We start from the raw sequence: 21647 nt of genomic DNA on the forward strand, positions 1-21647 counted from the left end.
CGCAACTTTCTTCCAAACCTGACATTGATCTCTGTCCACCTCTCATTGCTATAAAAAAAGGTAAGGGAGAAAATAATGGTAAGTACTCCATAAAAACAAACCCCAGAGTGTTTATAACAGGTACTTTATATATACTGGGGCGCTGCGCGCTATTCTGAATGTCCCACTGTAGGGACTGCAATATGCTTTATAAATACGTATGTACATATAAATAAGCAAATGCAGAGCCTCCATTCCAGGATGGCTACAAGACAATATTGTGGCTATTTCTTATCTCATCACCAAGAGAAACTACACTCCCTTACTCCAAGGGAGTTGTTCTGTCTCTGGCATTTCTGCTTCCAGCCAGCTTAACCCCTTCTGCAGTTGGGCCTTCTTGCTCTCCATGCCAGATCGTTCCTGGGTCATAAATTACCACTGCTGAGCAGTTAAAATTGGAATTTCCCCTTCGCTCCTGCAAGATCCTCATAGAGAAGCTAATGAAGTGTGGGCTGGATGAGCAGACAGTGAGATGGATTGAAAACTGATTGAACAGACAAGCCCAGAGGGTGGTGATCAGTGGCACAAAGTCCAGTCAGAGGCCAGTCCTGTTTAACTGGATGATGGGGCAGAGTGTACCTTTAACAAGTTGGCTGATGACACATAACTGGGAGGGGTGGCTGATAGACCAGGGGGTTGTGCTGCCATCCAGAGGGACCTGGAGAGGCTGGGGAGCTGGGCTGACAGGAGCCTCAGGCAGTTCAACAAGAGGAAGTACAAATCCCTCCCCCTGGGGAGGAGCAAGCCCAGGCATCTGTATGTGCTGGGGGCTGACCAGCTGGAAAGCAGCTTGGCAGGAAAGGACCTGGGGGTCCTGGTGGACACCAAGTTGAACATGAGCGAACAATGGGCCCTTGTGGCAAAGAAAGCTAACGATACCATGGGCTGGATGAGGAGGAGTGTTGCAGCAGATGGAGGAAGGTGATCCTTCTCTTCTACTCCGCCCTGGTGAGGCCACACCTAGACTACTGTGTCCAATTCTAGGCTCTCCAGTACAAGAGAGACATGGACGTACTGGAGGGTGTTCAGTGAAGGGCCACAAAGATGATGAATGCCACTGGAGCATCGCATACATGAGGAAAGGCTGAGAGAGCTGGGCCTGGTCAGCCTGGAGAAGAGGAGGATTGGTGTGTGGGGGGGTGGTGGTGGTGGTGTGTGTAATCTTATCAGCGTGTATAAATACTTGAAGGGAGGATATAAAGAAGATGGAGCCAGGCTCTTTTCAGTGGTGCCCAGTGATAGGGCCAGCAGCAATGGGCACAACCTGAAACACAGGAGGTTCCTTCTGAACATCAGGAAACACTTTGCCACTGTGAGGGTGACTGAGCGCTGGCACAGGTTGCCCTGGGAGGTTGTGGAGTCTCCACCCTTGGAGATATTTAAAAGCTGTCTGGACACAGTCCTGGGCAACCGGCTCTAAGTGGCGCTGCTTGAGCACAGGGGTTGGACCAGATGACCCCCAGAGGTCCCTTCCAATCTCAACCATTCTGTGAATAATACATCATAATTGGTGGAAAAGAGACACAATCTGTAAGAAAATTTGTAAGGAAATGAGTGCTATTAGAATATTAATTTTAGTCACAATTTCATAATTTATTTAGAACAAACAGTAGTTCCTGAAAGTTTAGTGAGTCGCTCATTAGCCACATTACTTGCTCCACTGAGGATCCTATTTGCTGCCAAGGATGGGACCTAAATATTATCTTTTGAGAAATAAAATGATTGCTTTTTCTTGGACTAAAAGCAAGCTGTAGCAATTACAAATAGCGGTGTTCAGTGTTTTCAAATAATTATCTTTTGGATGCTAACTAAGTATTTCTGTTAAGGAGAGATAAAGAAATATTTAGGAATGCTTTGTAATTAAAATTTTTAAAAGAGAAATGGTGGCTGGCTGGAGATAAGTTATTGTACTTAGTATCAGGAAAACATAAATACTCTTATTTGTTACTTAACTTAAAAATATTCAAGTCCTAATTTCTAGGAAAAACAAAGGCATGCAATGAATTTTTTATTAAATAACTTATAGGGTTTCAAAAGCTCTTAAGGAGATTTAAACAATCAACAGAAGATAGTTACACTGTCTAATGATATAAGTCTTGGTTTTATTGTAAATATTAGCAGTCTTCATTCTTCAGATATTCAGTGGTCAAGCTGTTTTGCAAGTCTCTACAAGTAGCAAGTTTGCCAGGAATGCATGAGACTGACAATCAGAATTTAGATAAAGAAGTACAGAAGAGGAATAACTGGGTGACAATAGCAAGTGTGAAAAGTAACAATATTTCAGAGTCTCTATTTTTTCCAGAAATGATTTCTTCAAGCTAGTACCTTAAATTGCTTTTTCTTACCTCTGCCGCTATCAGTAGGGATTGTTTGCAATGGAACTTGAGATAAAAGCCATTTATAAGACATCTTTTCTCCCTAATGGCTTCTAAGGGTTTTGGCTGAGGCACAGGTTTTCTAATGTTCCTTTCATGTCTCATTTTCCCCAGACTGAGAAGAGGTTAGCCAGCAGATATTAAGACACAACATTACAGGTCTTGTAAATCCTTTCGTTGTGCATATATGTGAATAATTAGGACTTGTCACTTCTTTTAACTAGACACAGAAAGTAAGCATCGTAGACGTGGAGGGGACCTGAAATCAAGGAGCACTGAGCTAGGATCCGCTGTTACAGGACCACCTTTGACTGCTGTTCTTCCGGCAAGTGTTTCTGTGATAAAATAGGTGGTGACTCAGCTACCTTTTGTCTGTTAAATTTTCTTCTGTATGGATTGTTCTTGAAGTCTTCATTGACAAAAGTTTGGCCTAATACTAGAGAGTGCTGAGTTCCTTCAGTCTCTGTTAATCACAAGGGAAAAGAACAGTGAACCACTCAAAAGTGTTAGGCCATTTAATTTCTGTGCTTACAATGTGTGTTGCTGGGATTTTGGTTTCTGGGGGTTTTTTTGATCATGCACTGGTTAATCCCATTTCTTTGCCGAGATGAAAAGTAATATTGGTTAAGAATACTTGAATAAGGTCGTGCAGGGAAGGCATATGCAAAACAAAGAGATCCAGCTGTTGGCATGGAAGCCAGAGATTATAAGAGACTGAAACAGATGAGTTGGGACCTACATGGGAGAAGAATGAATTTTTAATCAGAAAAGATTTAGCTTTTAGAGAGATCAGAACGGTACTAACCAACGGCTACAGGTCTTCAGGCATTTTTGGTGTCTCCCGGTCTCAAAGAGATGCAGGCAGAGACAGGAGTGATGTAAAGCATCCGTTCAGAGTCTGGGGTAACACCAAATGGTAGGAGACAAAGGTGGATGTTGGACAGCTTTTTTCTTATTTAATCCAAGAGTAAATTAGGATTGATCGATTACAATTCCTAGTTTAGAGAACTGGGAAGATGACATAATTTATCTTTGTTTCTCTCCAATAAAAATTGTGAGGTACAGAGACAATCCAGACATCCCCAGACTCCACATAGTCATGTCAGTGGGAGCTGTGTGTAGATGGAAATACTCAGTGTGGTGATTTTTTTATCCAAATCTTTAGTTTTCCATATAGCTTCTGAAGATTATCTGTTGACTTAAAAATGTTATTCACCATATCTATTTTCAGTCTTGTTCACACTGTTACAAAGATTTTAAAAAATACTTTGTCTACATAGATTTCCTTCTTTATCATTCTGCTGCTACCTTTATATGACCTGTGTATTAAACATCAGTTGTATATTTGTTCCAGTGGTGGCTGATTTTACAGTGGATTTGTTTTATTTATTTCCTTTGAGGTAATAACTTGATACTATATATTAAAATGCTTGCAGTATAGAGATAGATCTGGTCCTGAATCTGGAATATGGACATACAGAAGTTTGCAAGCCAAATTCACAAAGCTGAGATTCAAATGTATAGTGCTAAATTTGTATTGTGACCTTAGCTTGGATCCACATCTGATTCTGAAGTCCTGATCTGAAGTTTCCTCTATGAAGTTTCCATTGCAGCAGCTTTACACTGAGAAATAATTCCGGCCTAACAAGTTAATTATTACTGGTCTTTCCCCCCTTGTAATTGTTTATATTCCTGCTTGAAGTAATTTATGAAACCAGCTTAAAGATCAACAATAATAAAATACATTCCTTAAGTGAGGAAAAAGAGTCTCTATAACAAACTTTTATTTTCTAGACGACTGGTAAGAAAAGTATAGTACTTTCCAGTGAAACTAGGAAAGAACTTGCCAAGCAAGCCAAAGTCACCAAAGAGGAGAGAAGAGCTCAGATAGATGAAAGACATAAGTATTTGATATCAAGATTAGCAGATGGGATAGGCTTAAGTGAGCAGCAAGTGGAGGAGGCCATTATTTCTGATGGCAAGGTAAATATTAATTAAATTATTATTATTAGATATATTTCCAAAATTTCCAGTCCTTTGAAACTACTTCACAATTAACTACAACTGTAATTGTTTTTTTTTAGTTCCAACTTATAGAACAATTCTTTGCCCCTAGTGGACTTAAAAAGTTGCTCTTCTTTTACCAAGATGTATTGCAGGTATGTTTCTGTTATTACTTCTGCAAAACCAAAGTTACATTTTTTAAAAAAATCACATGACTGTTGCAAAACTCAGAAAATCTTAACAGAGATTTTTTTGCTATGCGTGCCAGTGTGGAAAGAACTTGGATCTCATTGTTTAGATACTGCCATCTTGGCTTACATGAAAACAGGGGAATGCCCTGTGGCATAATTTGATACTGTTCTTGTTTTCACAAAAGAAAACTTAAAAATGGCCAAGTAAAGTAAAAATCCAGACTTCAAAAATGATAAAGATAATTGAGGCTAAGTGATCACAGTATTCAGAGTTTAAAAATACTGGATTAGTGAATATAAGTGTTGTAGGAATGGAAGAACTGTCTGTGTAAGAACCATTTAGTCTTTTCCTTTTAGTTTGAACTGCACCAACTCCACTATGGACAAAGCACCAATTCAAGAGGGTGAAAAATGATGCAATTTCTTTCTAAATTAAGGTGGCTTCATGGTCAGGTCTGTCCCATTCTGTGGAAAATAATCTTAAGCTTGGAAAACTGTGACTAGAAATAAGGAAGCTGTGGTCCCCAAGATGTGTTTCTCTCCCTTTCAGTTTTGAGAAGGAGAAGCCTCTTTATAAAAAGCAAAATCATTTGTTCAGTTTCCACTGAGTGTGTGATATCAGAAGGTGCCAAACAACCTAGAAATTGTCTAACGTGGCTGTTGTGGCCTTCCTGAATTGCAGAAGTCTTTCCTCAGATGGTTATGCCATCGAGGAGCCATGTTAGGGTGAACTAACTCACTGTCTGGTGGTATTTTAGGCTTGCTGGGGAGAAAAACTGATTGATAAAGCTTGATCATCAGTTAACTGCAAGAATGAATTACAGATTCATTATAACCTAGATGAGTTAAAAGAACTTTTGAGTGTTACTGAAATTGCCTAGAGACTTTGGAAAGCACAGAATCAGCTCAGCTGTCAAAACAGTTTAATCAGTTTTTCCTTTCACTGGGACTGCATGTGCACATTTCTGGAATGACTGTGTTGTTCTCTGATCAAGATGAAACTAAAGATCTTGAAATTGTTTTCCTTAACTGACAAGCCAGAAATAAATGCCCAGCTTAGGCTTTGTGAAATGTTTCATTTCTGCATTTAAATTTATTTTGGCCTTTTAAACCATTAAAATATGAAAATTTTGTGCAAAAGCAGCATAGCATAAAAACAAATCTTTCTCATAGAAAGTATGAATGTCATCTCTAGCATCTTCCACCCCATTCTGATAAGTCAAGACATCTCATTAAATTGACTGTTCTGTCAACAGTTTGGTTTCAAACATGTTGGAGATTACTCAGGGGCAGCATCATACATGCTTGCCCCGTTCTTATCCATTTTTGGCCACTCTTGGAGACAAAATACTGGCCTAGGCAGACCGTTGGCCTTACCTAGTAGGCATTTGTCTAAGATCCTTTCTTCAGTGCTGCTCATCTGTCTTTTTCACCAGTTTGGGTGCATGATGTTCACTTAAGACTGTGCATAGGGGTTAGACAATGATGATTTGGGGTGGAAGTGGGGAGCCACCACTGTGTATCATACATCACACATTTAGTCTAGCAGGAGCTAGACTTCTTAGGAGGAGGCCTCTCCTTCTCAGACTTGAAAGCGAAATACACCTGCAGGCCTCTTCCACATTATTTTGTGTTACAGTTTTCCAAGTTTCAACAGATTATTTTCCAAAGTGTGTGACAGAAAATTGGAAGGAAGCAGATCTTGATCAGGCTTAAACTTTTTTGTTGCTTCAGAGAGAAGAGGTTGTAGATACATCACAGTGTAGAGGGACCAGTGGCAACAAGGCTTCTCAGAAAGTTTTTCAGAGTGATGTATGGTTAAAGACATGGGCAGAAAACTGAATTTCTTTGCATTCTTGGCAGGATCAACCTGACAGAGTTCCTTGTGAGTCCCACTGACAATTAAATTATGACTTTGGAGACTAGGCACATGACTCTTTCTGCAAAACATCCAGTTTGTTTCCATGGAGGAAGTTGCTCTAGGAAACACTTCAGATTTAATTTCATTACATTTTATGAGATTTTTTTCCCCCTTCTTCTTTGATTTTTTTCTGAAGTAACAGGGCTATGAAACTGTTCACTGGGGATTGTGAGATTCATGTAAAGCTTATTCTCCAGATAAAGCCAACCTCATGATTTCTACCTGCGAATTACTAACTGATTCAGAATGAGCTTAGTTATAATTCACATATTCAAATAGGATGAGGTATCTGTATGATAATAGTTTTTATTTTATTAACCTCTTATTTATAATTTAATTGCTAGCAAAAACCGAATGCCTCATTGAGGTCAGATGCGTCAACGAACAGTTTGCTTCAGAAGAAGTTATTTATTACCACGGGTTCTACTGAGGTATGGTTGAAAAACTCATTAGATGACATTTGAGAAGTAAAATGTCAAAAAAATCATAACAGTTGTGCAGTGTTAAGTAACTTTCAGTAATTCTTGGATAGATGTTTTAGAGTACTTAGTCCATGTTCTCATAATGTAAGATCTCCCAACATTTCTCGAGGTGAGTTTGGAATTCATCACTAAAGAAGGAGCGATTAATGGATTTGACCATCTGAGAGGAGAGCAGGTCAAATAAACGCTTGTTAAAAAGTTGCAGAGCCTAACATTTTTGTTAATGACTGCATGTTTAAGTATTTTCCAGTGCTTGTGCACTTCTGGTTTAAAAGTGTCGTTCTTCAGTGGTTTTTTTGTTTCCTTTCATATAATAATACTGCACATTACTCCAAAAATACCTTTAATAATTCCTTTATTCCATTCAAAATCTTATAACAACCTCTTTACTGTAATGTCTAAGCATTATTCAGCAGTCTATTCACAGTAGTCACTAAGATTTCTGATTAATTTTCTTTTTTTCCATCTCTTTTGGGGGGAATCGGGTGTACCATATACAATTTTCTTTGAATAAGTCATGGTGAATGGTTTTGGGTTTTTTTTCGCTGGTGAGCTTATATTAACATTGTTATGTTAGAAAAGACGTAGCTGAAGAATTCTTTCTTGCTGTCAGAGAAGAAGTGAGATTCATTCATCTGCCAATTGGACCAATAGGAATAGTTTTTCAAAATTGTTATAGTTGAATTATTATTATACTTAATAGATTAAAAGTAAGCATTGTTGCAGTACTCATCTGAAACTTTTACATTACTTCAGTCCATCAAAAAGATGAGAATATAGGTTAGAAAGTATTTGGATCAGAAGGTTTTAGTAATCTTTAAGTTCCTTTTTTAAAAAATGAAATAAATGTCATTCTAAGATGATCCATTCTGGTCTGGGTATCTATGAAAAGTACTTGAAATGTTTGAAAGCTGGGGATATCTTTCTTTTTCTTCAGTGAATGTATGTTGGCAGATTCAAAAAGGGATTAGACAATCTCATGGATAGGTCCATAAATGGATACTGAAATGAGTAGACAGGAATAACAGCTTTCATACAACAGTTGCAGGTGGTCAGGGAATACAAGAGGAATGGAGCCCAGGAAGCAGCCTAGCTTGCCAGCTTACCCTGAAGTGCATTTTGTTGGTAGAGATGCGATACTGGACTGGTCTGCCCAGAAGGGCATTTTTTATGTTCTTATGTCAGATGGAGAAAAAATAGTGTTTGATTTGAGAGGGACAGATTTTCAAATGTCCTACAAACAGTTCACTACTTTTTTGAGTAACATTTTACAGGTTTGTTTTCGGCACACTTTTAAGTTGTAAAGTAAATTACTTTTACTGTACACATGTACTCTTTTTAACTATATGCATTTTGTCATTTTTACAGAACTTTACAGGAACTTGTGCATTTTTCCTAAGGACATCAGATAAAGTTATAACTGCATCAAATGTTTCTCAGGTCAGACCAAAATCATGCAGTGTTTGCAGTGTACTTAACATTTTCTTAGACCTTTATTCACACAACTGGAAACAGAAAAAGAAGTGGGAAGTGCTTTCATGAAAATGTCTAGTTCTGTGTTTAACAGAAGTTCTTTTTCATCTGAATAAGTATTTATGATAAAGTAATGTTATAATGATTTGGAAATTAGCTACTACAATATTATTAAAACCAGGATTTTAATTAATAATAATTCATTGTTAATCAGTCATTAAAAATATAAACTTTAATGGCAATAGGGAATAAAGACCTAAACCAAGGGATTTCCTTTTAATTAATGAGCCTAAACTATGGAAATGCTGCACTTAAATAACTGTATCTTTTAAACTTTTAAAATAAACATCATACTTGAAACTAACAAAAGTTTTCCTGCTCCTGATAGCTTTAGTTGTGTATAAGAGAAGCTGTGTAACAGCCTTTTTTGACTTGCAGAGATACTCATGTTCTTGGGAAGTATTTGCAATAGTTTTTTACAAAGAGCATCCAGATACAATCCCTCACTTCTTCCAACTTATGCTTTATGTTCTGCAGTAAAATTCCATTCAGCAGTACTCTGTCTCCCTGTCTCCAGCTTCAGCAATTCACTGCTTCTTGCTTCACGTTAACTAGAATAGACTATTCCAGGTGGAAAGGACCTTCAATGATCATGTAGTCCAACTGCCTGGCCAATTCAGGGCTGACAAAGCTAAAGCGTGTTGTTAAGGGCATCGCCCAAATGCCTCTTAAGCGCTTAAAAGCTTGGGGCATTGACCACCTCTCTAGGAAGCCTGTTCCAGGGTTTGACCTCCCTCTCGGTAAAGAAATGCTTCCTAAACATAAGTTCATTAACAATGAGGAGAGAACTGCGAACATGAGAGAGGCATTTCTTGCCTGATACATTTGTTGTCCTTTTTTAGGCATTTGTGATCGATTGAAGCTGTTCCTCTAAAAGAGAAATATAGACATATCATTGTTTTAAGATTAATTAATGCCTTAATGTTAAATGGTTAATTTTAACTGGTTGCTGGAGTGTTGCTGTAATATGGGACTGTCTCTTCTGATGACTCAAACTTAAGGGCAAGCCTTGGAATTTCCAGTTGAATTTTAGTCTATCTCCAATCCAAATTCAGTAGCTGGGGGGCAATATCCTTATAGAACCTACACAGTTACGGCCTGTATATATGCCTACCACATGTCTGAATTTGATAGTATAATGTTGGAGAAGTTTACATGGACTCTGCTAATTTTTGTTTCTTCCCAAAGGAGGTGAATTTTGGCGTATTTGATTGTACTAATGGAAATATCCTTCAGGGCTTGGAATTTTTTTTGTCCCAAATCATGATACCAGCACTTAAATCCCAACAGGTAATCAAATAGCTAGTCTTTTTTCTTAAGAGCATGTGGAATTAAGGCAAGCGGCTGCTGCAGTTCTGTTTGTGCATCAGTTGAACATAGAAGATACAAAAAGATACAAGTCTAATATAGGCCTTTATGGGAGTCATGCAATTTGTATATAAGTGTTTGAAATTCATATAGTTATTGTTTATTTTCAAGCAATAGCACCAGCCATAACACTCATGACAAAGGAGAGCATATCATAGCAGCCACACTAAGGTAAAACTGTGATGACTTAACTAAAGCTAGATTAAGCCTGGATTGAAAGAAGCATCAAGTCCTTCTGGCAGCACAAAGGATTGGTCCATGATTTTATTCTAGAGCCTGGACAGCAAGCACTGTATCACAGCCAGGGTATCCAGATTCTTTGAGTTGTCCTTGTCCTGTGGCACTCACAAAGCATCACAGTTGGTTCTGTTGCCTCCAGAAGTACATATTCAGAGGTAGGAAATATAATGAAGCTCAGTGTATGTCAAGAATGATGGTGTCGTATGCTGTTACGATATGCTACCATTTTCTCTCACCTAGGAGCAGGAAGGGAGATTAGAATCTGTTTTCTCTGTTCAGAGAGCACCAAATCAGACTGAAAAAAAAGACAATTCAGTGTGAAGACAGTGAGAGCAGGGAGACATTTTTATTTCTTGAGAGCCTATTGCTTGTTTGTTTCTTCTTGTCTAATAGAATAATTAAATCAATGCATACTTTGAAGTATTTATAGTACAGATGAGTGTATGGGTGTATTTTGAAGGGCATACTGATAAATCTTCATATACTGCCATGAATAAGAAATACCTTTCTAATGAAAAATAGGATACATTCTGTGCTCAAAAAACAAAACAAAGCATGACCCTCATTTTACCTTTTTTTTTTTTTTTTTTTTTTTTTGGGTAAATCATAAAATAATCAGAACTGGGGAGCTGTGAAAGAAGGGTTGAAGAACAGCCAGATACAAGACTTTCTGTATTCAGTGGATAAATTTGTGGGTACTTTGTCATCATCAAGACAGAATATAGAAGACAAAATTCAGCTCATAAAAGTGGATATTGATGTTTATGTCAGCAACTTACAGAACCCATCTGACTACATAACTGCAGGTGAGTAATTCCTACAGCAAAGCAAACACAATGATGCTGCTTATAAAATAAATTTTATGTCATTAGTAAAAATTTACTTTGAAGAATTAATTCATCTTTCCTGATCTATATGCATTTTTCTGCTTGCCTCTTGCCAGGTTTCTGACTGTGTAATCCTAAAATCATCAGTCATCTGGCCATCCTTTAATGAATTGATCTAAAGGATTAGGTAGTTCCCTGACATACCATGTACACAGTGGCCTGTGTTCCTCCTGTGTTTGCTGGCTAAGTAGTTGCTGAGTGAAGCCATCTACTAGTGTGTATATTCCTCACTTTCTTTGACACTGGGGAAATCCTATCCAATATTTAGTCTGGCTCTAAGGGCCGTGAGTCAAAACAAGATGTATTTATAACGATTAATATATATACATGTATATATATGTAAGAACAAGAGTAGTTCTTTATTTTTGAACAATAGCTTTCCACCATTTGTTATGACCATGTGGATTTTCAGAGTGAAGTAATGCCAAATCAGTCAACGCTTCTGCAATCCCTCTCAACCCTACATGAGCGTACATGGAAGCAGGACAGCTTCCACAGAAGCGCTAGTGACTTTTAAGATGAGGCAATAATGTTATATATCTGGACAACTTCTTTAGATCCACTTAGCAGTACAAGCTCCACGAGTTCTAAACATAATGCACCAAGTGGACTGGACTCTTTCAGCTGCTAGGGCAATCTAAAAGATGTGCTGACTTATAAATTATAGGGGGTTTTTGTGACTGTTAATAATGGTATCCATTACGTGATGTTTTTAACGTGGAATAGGCTGCAGTGTCAGAAAGAGAGAAATATGATGTCAGCATTTAATTATGAAATACAAACAGAAGAATATACACATAATAGTTAAGGCATTTGGACCTCTGAAACATGATTCTCCCAAAATCACATTGCTGTATTTTTTTTCCATATGAACTCACTGTATTTTTAAGTTTCCATTGTAAAGCGTATGCAATAGGAACAGAGTAGGTAGATGCAAGTTGTATGTGTGTGCATCTTGTTACAGTCTTAATCTTTTCCTGTTGTTGGTCACTGATTTGAATATACTCAGCTTACATAGAGTCTCAGCTCTTGTTTGCCAAGGACATTTCAATTCTGTAGTTAAAAATCTGTATTTCTTGGTACTTATGAGACTGTCCCATTCTGTGATTTTGAAGCCAGTAACACAGAGGTCACTGAGAAACTTGAAGAAGCGGTCATGATTTGGATCAAACAGATCAGACAAGTTTTAGTGGAGAGTGAACAAATGAGAAGAGAAGCTGATGACATTGGTCCAGCTGCAGAGCTGGAACACTGGAAGACAAGAATGTCATCTTTTAACAGGTTAAATCCCTGCATTATTTCTCACAGAATCTAAAAAAAAAAGCTTTTTAAAAAGAAATAAAAATAAGCTTTCATTCCAAAGAGAGTATTAAATGTGTTTCTTTCTTCAAAGCCTTTTAGATGAGATCAAGAGTTCAAGAGTAAAGAAAATCATAAGTATTCTTCAGGCAGCAAGATCAAAGACATTAAAGCAGTGGAAAGAGCTGGTAATTACAATGTCTTAATAAAAGTTTTAAGTGAGTACAGTACTGTATTTGTAATACACACAGAACTGAACAGAATGCTAAAAACAGTTTTGAGTGTTTATGCTGGCTTTGTACTGGGGTTTGTTATCCATTTGTTGAAACATGTAACACATGATTCTGAAGTGAAATAGATAACTTGAAAAGAAGTCAATGCTTCTGTAATGTGTCTAACATAGTGGGCAGCATTGTTGTGCAAAAGTAAAGCAATGCAGCAATACAACATTTTTCTCTCCCTCCAGCTGTACCCTGTGCAGGACAACTGTAGAGGTATCTGGAAGTTCATCGTATTGCTTTTAGAATTATTGACAGCTGGCTTTTTGTAGAGTAACTGCTACTTCAGATAAGTGGATATCTGTAATGTAAACTTATCAGTCAGAAATGTAGGCAAACCAGAAAATAAGCTGTAGACCATGTACGGCCAGACACAGCCAAAACACCAGAATGTAGATCTAGCACTTAAGAAGATATTCTACTGTTTCGAAAATAGACCAGGAAAACAGTATCACCTTACTGAGGTTTTGATTTTGTGCTTAACATATTTGCAGACTTTCATGATAAATGGAGTTTGGATGAGAGTGTCTGTACAGAGCCAGTACAAGCCAAGGATGTTAAACTAGATTTCTTTCTTCATACAGAATTGCCTCCTAAGTACTAGGTAGTTCCACCTGTTGTTCAGTAGTTGTGAGCTTACTTGCCCTAACAAGCGTTTATTAAAAAATGATGGGAAACACCCTGGTACATTTCAGGGATCTTGTCCAAGTTCTGTGGAATAGGTACCGTGCTAAAACCATTTTAAAATGTAAGTTGGATTTGCAAAACCACACTATTGTACTTCCATCAGGAAGGAAAAACTTTGGAGGTTTAAGTAAGGAGTTCCTCTAAATCACATCCAAAATGTTGCTGATCGCCAGGTAGATCTTACCAATTTTTGCATGTAAAAGCAGTTATTTCTTATGTAGAGAGAACTTCTGTGAGAAAATGTTTGCAAGATGGAATCATAGTCTTGTGGTAGCATGCACTGTAAAAAAGCAAGAACCTGTTCGGTAAATTTTAACAGTATTAATTCAATTTCTTTATTTTTCTCCCTTCAGGATGGTAATATAACCATTGCTGCCAATGAAGCTAAAGACAATGTGAGATATTTATATACATTGGATAAATTTTTTGGACCACTTGCCAAAGCTTCACCTGTAAGTAGTACTCTAAAGGCTCTTAACATGAAATTCAGAAAAGAAAGGAAAGGCTTTTGCTGCTGAAAGATATTTCTCCTTTCAGTATTTAACTCCTATGCTTAATGATTAGGGGACAGCTTAACTCCTTTGGCATTAGTGAATTGAGTACAGATTATGAATAAGCAATACATAATACTACTGTTTGTGTAGGAAGCAGCTGTTATTCTGGAAAATAATTGAAGGGCATGAGAAAAATAAGCAAAATGTAATGTTTTTCCAAACCTGATATCAAGCTGAATTGTCTTTGTGTGGTTGGGCCTTACATATGGTACCTCTTCCTGTCTCCATGCTTCAGTTAGCAGTTACTCATGAGTGTTATAGTGCAAATATCATAAAATGATCTTAAGCATTCAATTCAGCTGAAATTGGGCAACTTCCACTTATCTTACAGGTTAAAGCTGCTTCTTTTGCAGGTAGCACGTATTTACTGACATCCCGGTTCAAATTATAAAACTTATTTTCATAACCATGTGGGTCTCAGATTTCATTTTTTAAGTGAGAGCATGAATTTTGAAGATGCAGTCATTAGGCAAAACTGTCTAAGTTTACATGGTTCAGAACACATAATCCAGCTGCTTACAAATTTTCTAAATATTGTCTTCAAAGCTTGAACTCTGTCTGAATCCATTTTGCAATTTTACACTGCTTTTCTTAGGCAAATATTGACCATTCTGCCATATTGGACTTGAGTTTTAGATACCATATCTTTTTTTATCCTTTTCTACAGCAGTCACTGTCTCTCATTCTGGGTTCTCAGTATATCTGGCTTGCATGCATTTCTGTGGGACTTGCCTCCCTCTTCTGGATTTCTCTTCTGTACAGATCTAGACAAAATGAGGAAAAGCCAGCTTTCTTCTTGTTCTTCCTACAGGAGGCCAACTCTTTTGTAGCAGTGTATGACTTCTTTTCCTCAGGTAGTATATTCCTTTGCAGAGCAGACTACAGCACCTTCACATACTGGAGGCCATGGCCAAAAAGCATACAGCCTCTGTTTTTCCTCTGGAAAATTCCACTCTGGAAGAAGACCTGTTCATTTTTTCATTACCCATTCCCCATTTTTTTCTCTTGGTCATAGTGTTAGGTCCCCGCAAATGAATTGGACGGCCCAGTTCATAATGAGATATCTGCAAGAACAATGTGTTACAATGAAAAAGATGTTTATCCACTGACAAATGTATTCCCAGAGCTGTCACATTTTCCATTGTGTTAATTTTTAAGAAATTGGATTGCTGACTTTCCCATTTTTTCTTGTTGTAGGTAACAATGATGGAACACGTACCCAGTTTAATGCATACTGTCTGTATGATCTACTGCACATCACCATACTACAACACATCAGAGCGCATGACATCTCTTCTTCTTAAAATCACTAATCAAATGATTAACACATGCAAGACGTATCTACGTGAAGGTGTCTCAAAAATCTGGGATCTGGACAGGTGATAGAATGTTAATAATTTCATGTTCTTTTGTTAACGCTAGAAGTAAAATTACAGATTAGTCATCAAGATTATTAAAAGGTAAATTTAAGTAGCGCCTTGTCCTCCTACCAGGCACTGATTCCCATGTTCATTTTAGGCTTGTGACTACTCATTTTGTGTGGAATTAAGTAGTCTGCAAAAAAAAATTTACTATGTGTTGTGAAAAAAAACTGTTATTGAAAAGCATGTAATGTGTATCAGTATACAACACTCGATATTTTGTCCGCATGGCTTTTTTTAGACCAAAACACACTTGAACAATTAGAACTGGGAGCTAAGGTTCTTCATAAAGAAGCTCTGAGGACAGACTGGCAAAGTTCCATCTAAGATTTATATTTTGCTGTTAGTGGACAGGAAAGTCAATTTGAGGAAGGGAACAATAGACAAGAATCACAATTCAGTTATACTCTGGAGCGAGGTAAGTGGGTGATAGGATGGGACTCAGACTTGTATTTTCCAAGTATTCTGAGGAGAATGCTGTATGAGCAAATACATGATGAGTATTAATGGTGCCAGTGAGGCACCTTCAATTAAAAAAAGCTAGATTTACTGTAAGTTTGCTAGTTAGACATACCTAAGGCTAGTTTTAGTCTTCCTTTCTATTGTTCTTGTTACAGCTATGAGTATAGCAAGCGTCCCTGCTTTTCAGCAAATGTTAGGCACTATACAGAAAATGAACAAAAAGTTTGCCTCAGCTCTAAGGAGCTTGTAATCTTAAAAAAAGGGAAGATCTTACAATCTGAAATGTAAGAAGTGAATGGTGAGATGGGAGGAGGAAAGAGGAATGGAGAAAAAACAGCAATCATGCAGTGCTGGTCAGCTGGAATAACAGTGTTTTCAGCAGACCTTGTGATGCCCTTGAATGTTTTGTAGGCATCACTGCCAGGAGAACTAAAGGAGGCATTTCAAGGAAGGGACAAGTTAGCTGCTCTATGGCTACTTGCAAGGAGCTGCTCCCAAGTGCTACATACAGCATAAGTGGAAGTACAGAAATGCTTAACAAGTGGGTGGGGAATGCTGACATCACTGGCAGGACAAGTGTATCTGAAGGATGAGATGTTAGGTGGACATAGCCTAGGAAGAACACATTCTGTAAGAACAAGTCAATTATTTTCATGCAAAAGAAAAGGGGGAAGCAACAAAGAGGGGTTAGGGTGAGCGTGACACATAAAGTCATCAGCTAGAAAAGTCATGATTGGAACAGTCTCTTGAAAGAGTATAAATGGAGCATATTATTGTTACTGAGGTGAGAAGGAAAAGGCGTTACGAGCTTCATCAAGACATAGACAGTCAGGATGTCTGTGCTTAAATTCCAGTCAAGTCAAAGGTGACATTAAGGTAACAGACTAGGAGACATGAAAGTAAATCTAACAAATAATTTGGATTTCTCCTGTATTTTGGTAAAGGGAAGTTTTCAGAAATTACCTGTAATCAATTAAGTAATGGCTATGTTTATTCTAAAGAATTAGTGTAAATAAAAGTAGAACACATTTTTTTGTTTATTCTAGCTGAATTTATTTTTGAGACATTCTTCTTCTTTACTTTGCTGCTGCTGCTGTCCCTGCAAAAGTTTCTCTCTGTCCCAGTTAGTGGTTTCAATCTATTAAGTCTGTTTATCATTTTAATTCCTGATCAACTTTTGGAAGACAAAAGACAAAGCCAAAGCGGAGCAACAGTCTTGGGTAAATGCCTTATGACTACTTTCCATGCCTCATCTGTATATCTCATGTATAGTAATACTTTAGAGTTGATGAACAACTGGTGTAAGATGTAACTAACTGTGGCCTTAGGAACCGAGATCTTCCTGGTGTGTCTTTCCTCATGCTTACTGTAGTCTGGAAAAATACCTCTCCAGTCTTGTCTGTTTAGAAAAAACAAAGAAACAAATGAAGAAAAACCCATCAGCAATACCCAGGTTACAGAAGATGAAAAACGGCCAAACTGCAGGCACTCAGTAGCCAGGGTGTACCTGGCCTAAGTCCTTTCTGGACTATGCTGTGAAAGTTTTGGGTTGATGACAATAAAACCCAGACTTAAAAATATCCAACCTAGATAACAGATTTAAAGCAAAACCTGGTAATGTAATCCTCATATTTTGAATGTTTTTCAGGTAATATATAATTTTGTGTTCTTATTTTGCAAAGTTGAATATCTGACTGAAATGTTCTGGTTTTATTTATACTCTTTTGAAAACCTCCTTGGGATGATTTTCTGTCTTCTGTACTTTTTTCCTTAGGCAAGAATTGCTAAGGAGGATACAGCAATGTATTTCCCTCAAAGAACAGTATCAAACATCCTTTCAGAGAATTAGGGAGTCACTAAAGGAAAATCCAAGTGACAGGCAATTTGATTTCAGGTAAATAATTCACTCTAATATCGAATCTTATTCATTTATACAATTTATAAATGAGATGTCATATCTGCTGGCTAGCAGAAAAGCTAAATACTCAATGAAAATGTAGTATTTATTATAATCAGAACATGCCCTTGCAGAGTTGTTTTTTTTATTCAGGAATAAACCAGTGACAGGTTTTTGCCAGTCACTTATTGATTTAGCAGATGTCCAAGGGGACTTCGGGAGCATTTATGCATGTGTTAATTTAATATATATGCTTATGTGTGGTCTGAAATCCCAACAAATTTGAGTCGTGAATATAAGTGAAAAGGGGAATTTAATCAGTTTTGGGCTGGGTTGTCTATCACAGTGCCAAGGGGAGTTCTATTTGTATTGGCGCTTAAAGCATGGAACATTTCTTAGTATTGTACATTCACATTTTGATTTCCTGCAAATGTCTTATCTAAAAGAGTGACTCCTGTAAAATATGGTAAAGGTTTTTAATTGACATATATAAGGATTAAGCATTTTCTAGTTTATATCCATTACTTTAAAATGGTTTTTACTTGATTTGTAATTATTACAGCATAGATTTCTTTATGTGAAGCTTGGTAGCAGTTCTGGAAGAATATATGTGGGTTAAATATATGTGTTTAAATCTATTACAAATAGATTTGCATAACAATCCCTCTGTTGCTTTTTTATTGTTAGTGAAAACTATATATTTGGAAAATTTGATACTTTCTGTAAACGCTTGGAGAAGATTTCAGACATGAGCAATGTTATGGAAAACCTTTTAGAACTCCAGCGTATAAAAATCGAAGGTATTGAAGAGATCAGTACTCATTACCAGAGCATTGCTACAAACACCAAATCCAAACAGTATGATGTTCTGGATCACAAAAAAAAAGAGGTATATACATTCAAGCAGTTGTCTGACAATCATTCCCTTAATTCTATGCTTTTCACTGGAGTTATGCAAAGATTAAATTTTGTAAGTGTATGTAGTAATTTGCTGTAATAACAATCCTTTCATATCTTTTAATACAATTGGGAAGTGTTTGGGTAAATTTGGCTTTTATTTCATGTGTTTTTGTTAATTTTTTATAAACTAGGTTTTGTGTCATAGGTAATGCTACAAACAACTTTTCCTAAACTTGTTTGTTTTGAGATACATATATTTTAAACTGCAGACTGAAAACTAATTCAGGCAGGTCAGTGCATTACATACAGTTTATCTAGTTGCCAGGCTTACTCAGTGTTACTGAAAATTCTTAGTTGAATGATAAAGGCAGTATTATAGTAAAGGTAGCAAAGGCACTTAGATGAACATTTTAGAGGGAGAAGTGAATCCCAGCACTGAGTAGTGTGGTAAAAACTAAAGTGGCTTTTCATGTGCTTCAGACTCATGTTTTAATGCATCCTGCACATGCTGGAATTGAGCTGCTTTTTTTGAGCTGTAGCCTGCTTGCTTTGTAGGATTGATAGCCTCGCAACAGAAGTGCTAGAAATGTTGACTTACTCTCCTGCCTTTCTGAACTGCAGCCTGCAACTGTCAGGAACTTTCCTTTAAACATTTAAGTCTAGAGTACCTTCGGCTTTCTTCCAACTGGCTGATGGTTTACATTTCTGTAATACTTGCTGTGTGGTTCTTTTCTGCAAGACAACGTTTACTGGTAACTGGAATTCGAAGGTATTTAAAAATTGTGTGGGGTTTCTACGCCTAAATGGTTGGAGCAATATGTATTTTGACTATCTTCCCAAGCTTGTGGAGTGTTTTCTTCAAAAGGAAGTTTGCATTGAACTCTTTTTGTAGGTCCTCAGTCTTTTGGACTTTGAAGAAAAATTATTATAGATAAATACCCTATTTCTAGTTAGGAACTTAGCCCAGTAGAGGTGAGGCTGTCACAGTCCCATGTCCCCAGGTCCACTGAGCTGTGAGGCTGAGTGTGTCATTCTCAGTAGGCATGCATGCACACATACACACAATACATTTATACACAGGTCTGGCTGCACAGCTCAACACAGATGGAAACCACAGCAATTACACAATTGCAAACAGTATTAATGGCCTCATCCTGTACCTCTCTGGCTGAGCAGGATGAAAGCCTGTTAGTGGAAAATACATATACATGGATCCCTCCAGTAGCTGGTCTTACACAGTCAGTCTATCCACCAGTCGCCCCCTGGACACCCAGGTCTCCCCAGTTCCTGGACTTGCAAACCCCCTCAAAGCCCACGGGCCCATTCCAGTTGCTGGTACTCAAGCCTATACATACACACGTGCACAGACACATGAACTATGGGTCCCTACAGTAACTGGTGTTAGGCAATCAGTCTACTGTCTAGTTGACCCCTGGATCCCCTTGCTGTCCCAGTTGCTGACAGACAGAGACACACACATGCAAACAGTTCTTTCTTGTAGCTGGTCCAGGCTTATGACCTTATCAGAAGCTGACCTTCAGACCCTACCATCTCTCTGGTATCTGGCTTGGCCTTCCTGGTCCCTCTGGTAGCCAACTCTTAGACCACTCTGGTCTCTTTAATATCCAGCCCAGACTTATGTCTGCTCCAACACTTGGTTCCCAAGCCTCTGTCCTATTTGCTGCCTAGTCTGGTTTGGTATTCTCTAACCATTTTATGTGACACACTCACCCACACAGTATGCACATGCTCCAGTGTTTCTAGTTGCTATGATCCATAGTTCCTACCCTGGCTGCTGCTGCTTAGACCTTAACACACTCCAGTCTCTCCAGTTGCTGACTCTACAGGTGCATAGGCCCCAGTGACCCATGGCCTCCATAGAGTCATAGAAAAGTTTGGGTTGGCAGGGACATTTAAAGATTATCCAGTCCAATCCCCCTGCCATGGGCAGAGACATCTTCAGCTAGATCAGGTTGCTCAGAGCTGCATCCAACCTGACCTTGAGCACTGCCAGGGATGGGGCATCCACATTTTGTCTGGGCAGCCTGTTCCAGTGTCTCACCACCCTCAGTGTAAAAAATGTCTTCCTTATGTCCAATCTAAATCAACCCTTTTTTGGGGTAGATTTAAAACCATTACCCCTTGTCTTGTCACCACAGGCCTTGGTAGAAGTCTCTCTTCATCTTTCTTACAAGCTGCCTTTAAGCCCCTTCCACTCCTGTTGCTGGTATGTATACACACTCATGCACACAGAAGAGAGTGCCCTTTCATGCATCAAAATGGTCAGAAATGGAGATAAGAAAACAGGACAGACTGTGCTGATCCGGTGTAGGGCATGGCCAGACGAGTGTACTGAGCAGGAACCCGTTCACATGTAACTGACTCCTTTTACCCCATCATGCCTATATTTTTCCACACTTGTGCCTTCCACAAACCACATTGATCCCTGTGTGTCCTTCTTCCCTAACTCCCACAATACATTTTGTATAGTCCCCAAATGCTCTTCCTTAGTAAACTGTAATGAGTCCCTTATCTCCTAGGCAATAACCTCCCTTAGTCTGTAAGGTGCTATAGAGAGCCTGCTAGTTTGCTCATCTTGATGGGTTTCATACCTGGACAGTAAGCTGAGCCCTCTCCCATGGCAGTACTGGGAGGAGCTGGTGAGTGTGCTCTGTTCGCTCTGATCAGGTTATTAGATTTCCTCTGCCTGTCCTTGTTCCTCTGTGCTCTTTTGTGTTCATGAAGATCAATAATCATATAACCTAACACTTCTTATTTTTTTGTTTGCTTTGCTTAGTATGTAAATGCCTTTGTTACTGCTGGTGTCCCTGTTGTTTTTAATTCAGTGCTGAACATGTGTACTGGGCAGATAAAGCAAAAAAGTTCAGGGAAAGAATTTTGTATGAAATGAAAGCAACACTATATTTTTTTTTTCTTTTACCCGTTTCTAGTTTGAAAAAGATTACCTTGAATTTAAGAACCAAATTGCAGCATTGTATGAGTCCATACAAGGATATGTGGATTCCTGGTTTGAGAAGACTGTAACTGTAAGTAATTTTACAAATGCAAACTCCTTGTTCTGGTGCTTGGAAAGGCTGTGTACCCAGAG

General features: G+C 38.1%; 1 protein-coding gene across 1 annotated transcript in view; it reads left to right on the plus strand.

Moving 5' to 3' along the window:
- Window positions 1-21647, plus strand: part of LOC104130462 (dynein heavy chain 5, axonemal-like) — a 160260-nt gene that overhangs the window by 95 nt on the left and 138518 nt on the right. Inside the window, exons 2-15 of the mRNA XM_035899011.1 lie at window positions 2639-2739; window positions 4209-4397; window positions 4499-4573; window positions 6875-6961; window positions 8381-8452; window positions 9734-9835; window positions 10773-10959; window positions 12156-12321; window positions 12434-12527; window positions 13658-13756; window positions 15056-15237; window positions 17516-17635; window positions 18326-18527; window positions 21490-21585. Coding sequence (XP_035754904.1) covers window positions 2639-2739; window positions 4209-4397; window positions 4499-4573; window positions 6875-6961; window positions 8381-8452; window positions 9734-9835; window positions 10773-10959; window positions 12156-12321; window positions 12434-12527; window positions 13658-13756; window positions 15056-15237; window positions 17516-17635; window positions 18326-18527; window positions 21490-21585 — 1772 coding nt within the window. The remainder of the gene's footprint in view (window positions 1-2638; window positions 2740-4208; window positions 4398-4498; window positions 4574-6874; window positions 6962-8380; window positions 8453-9733; window positions 9836-10772; window positions 10960-12155; window positions 12322-12433; window positions 12528-13657; window positions 13757-15055; window positions 15238-17515; window positions 17636-18325; window positions 18528-21489; window positions 21586-21647) is intronic.

Source organism: Egretta garzetta, unplaced genomic scaffold (assembly GCF_000687185.1).
Source record: "Egretta garzetta isolate BGI_Z169 unplaced genomic scaffold, ASM68718v1 scaffold88, whole genome shotgun sequence".
Classification (NCBI taxonomy): Eukaryota; Metazoa; Chordata; class Aves; order Pelecaniformes; family Ardeidae; genus Egretta; species Egretta garzetta.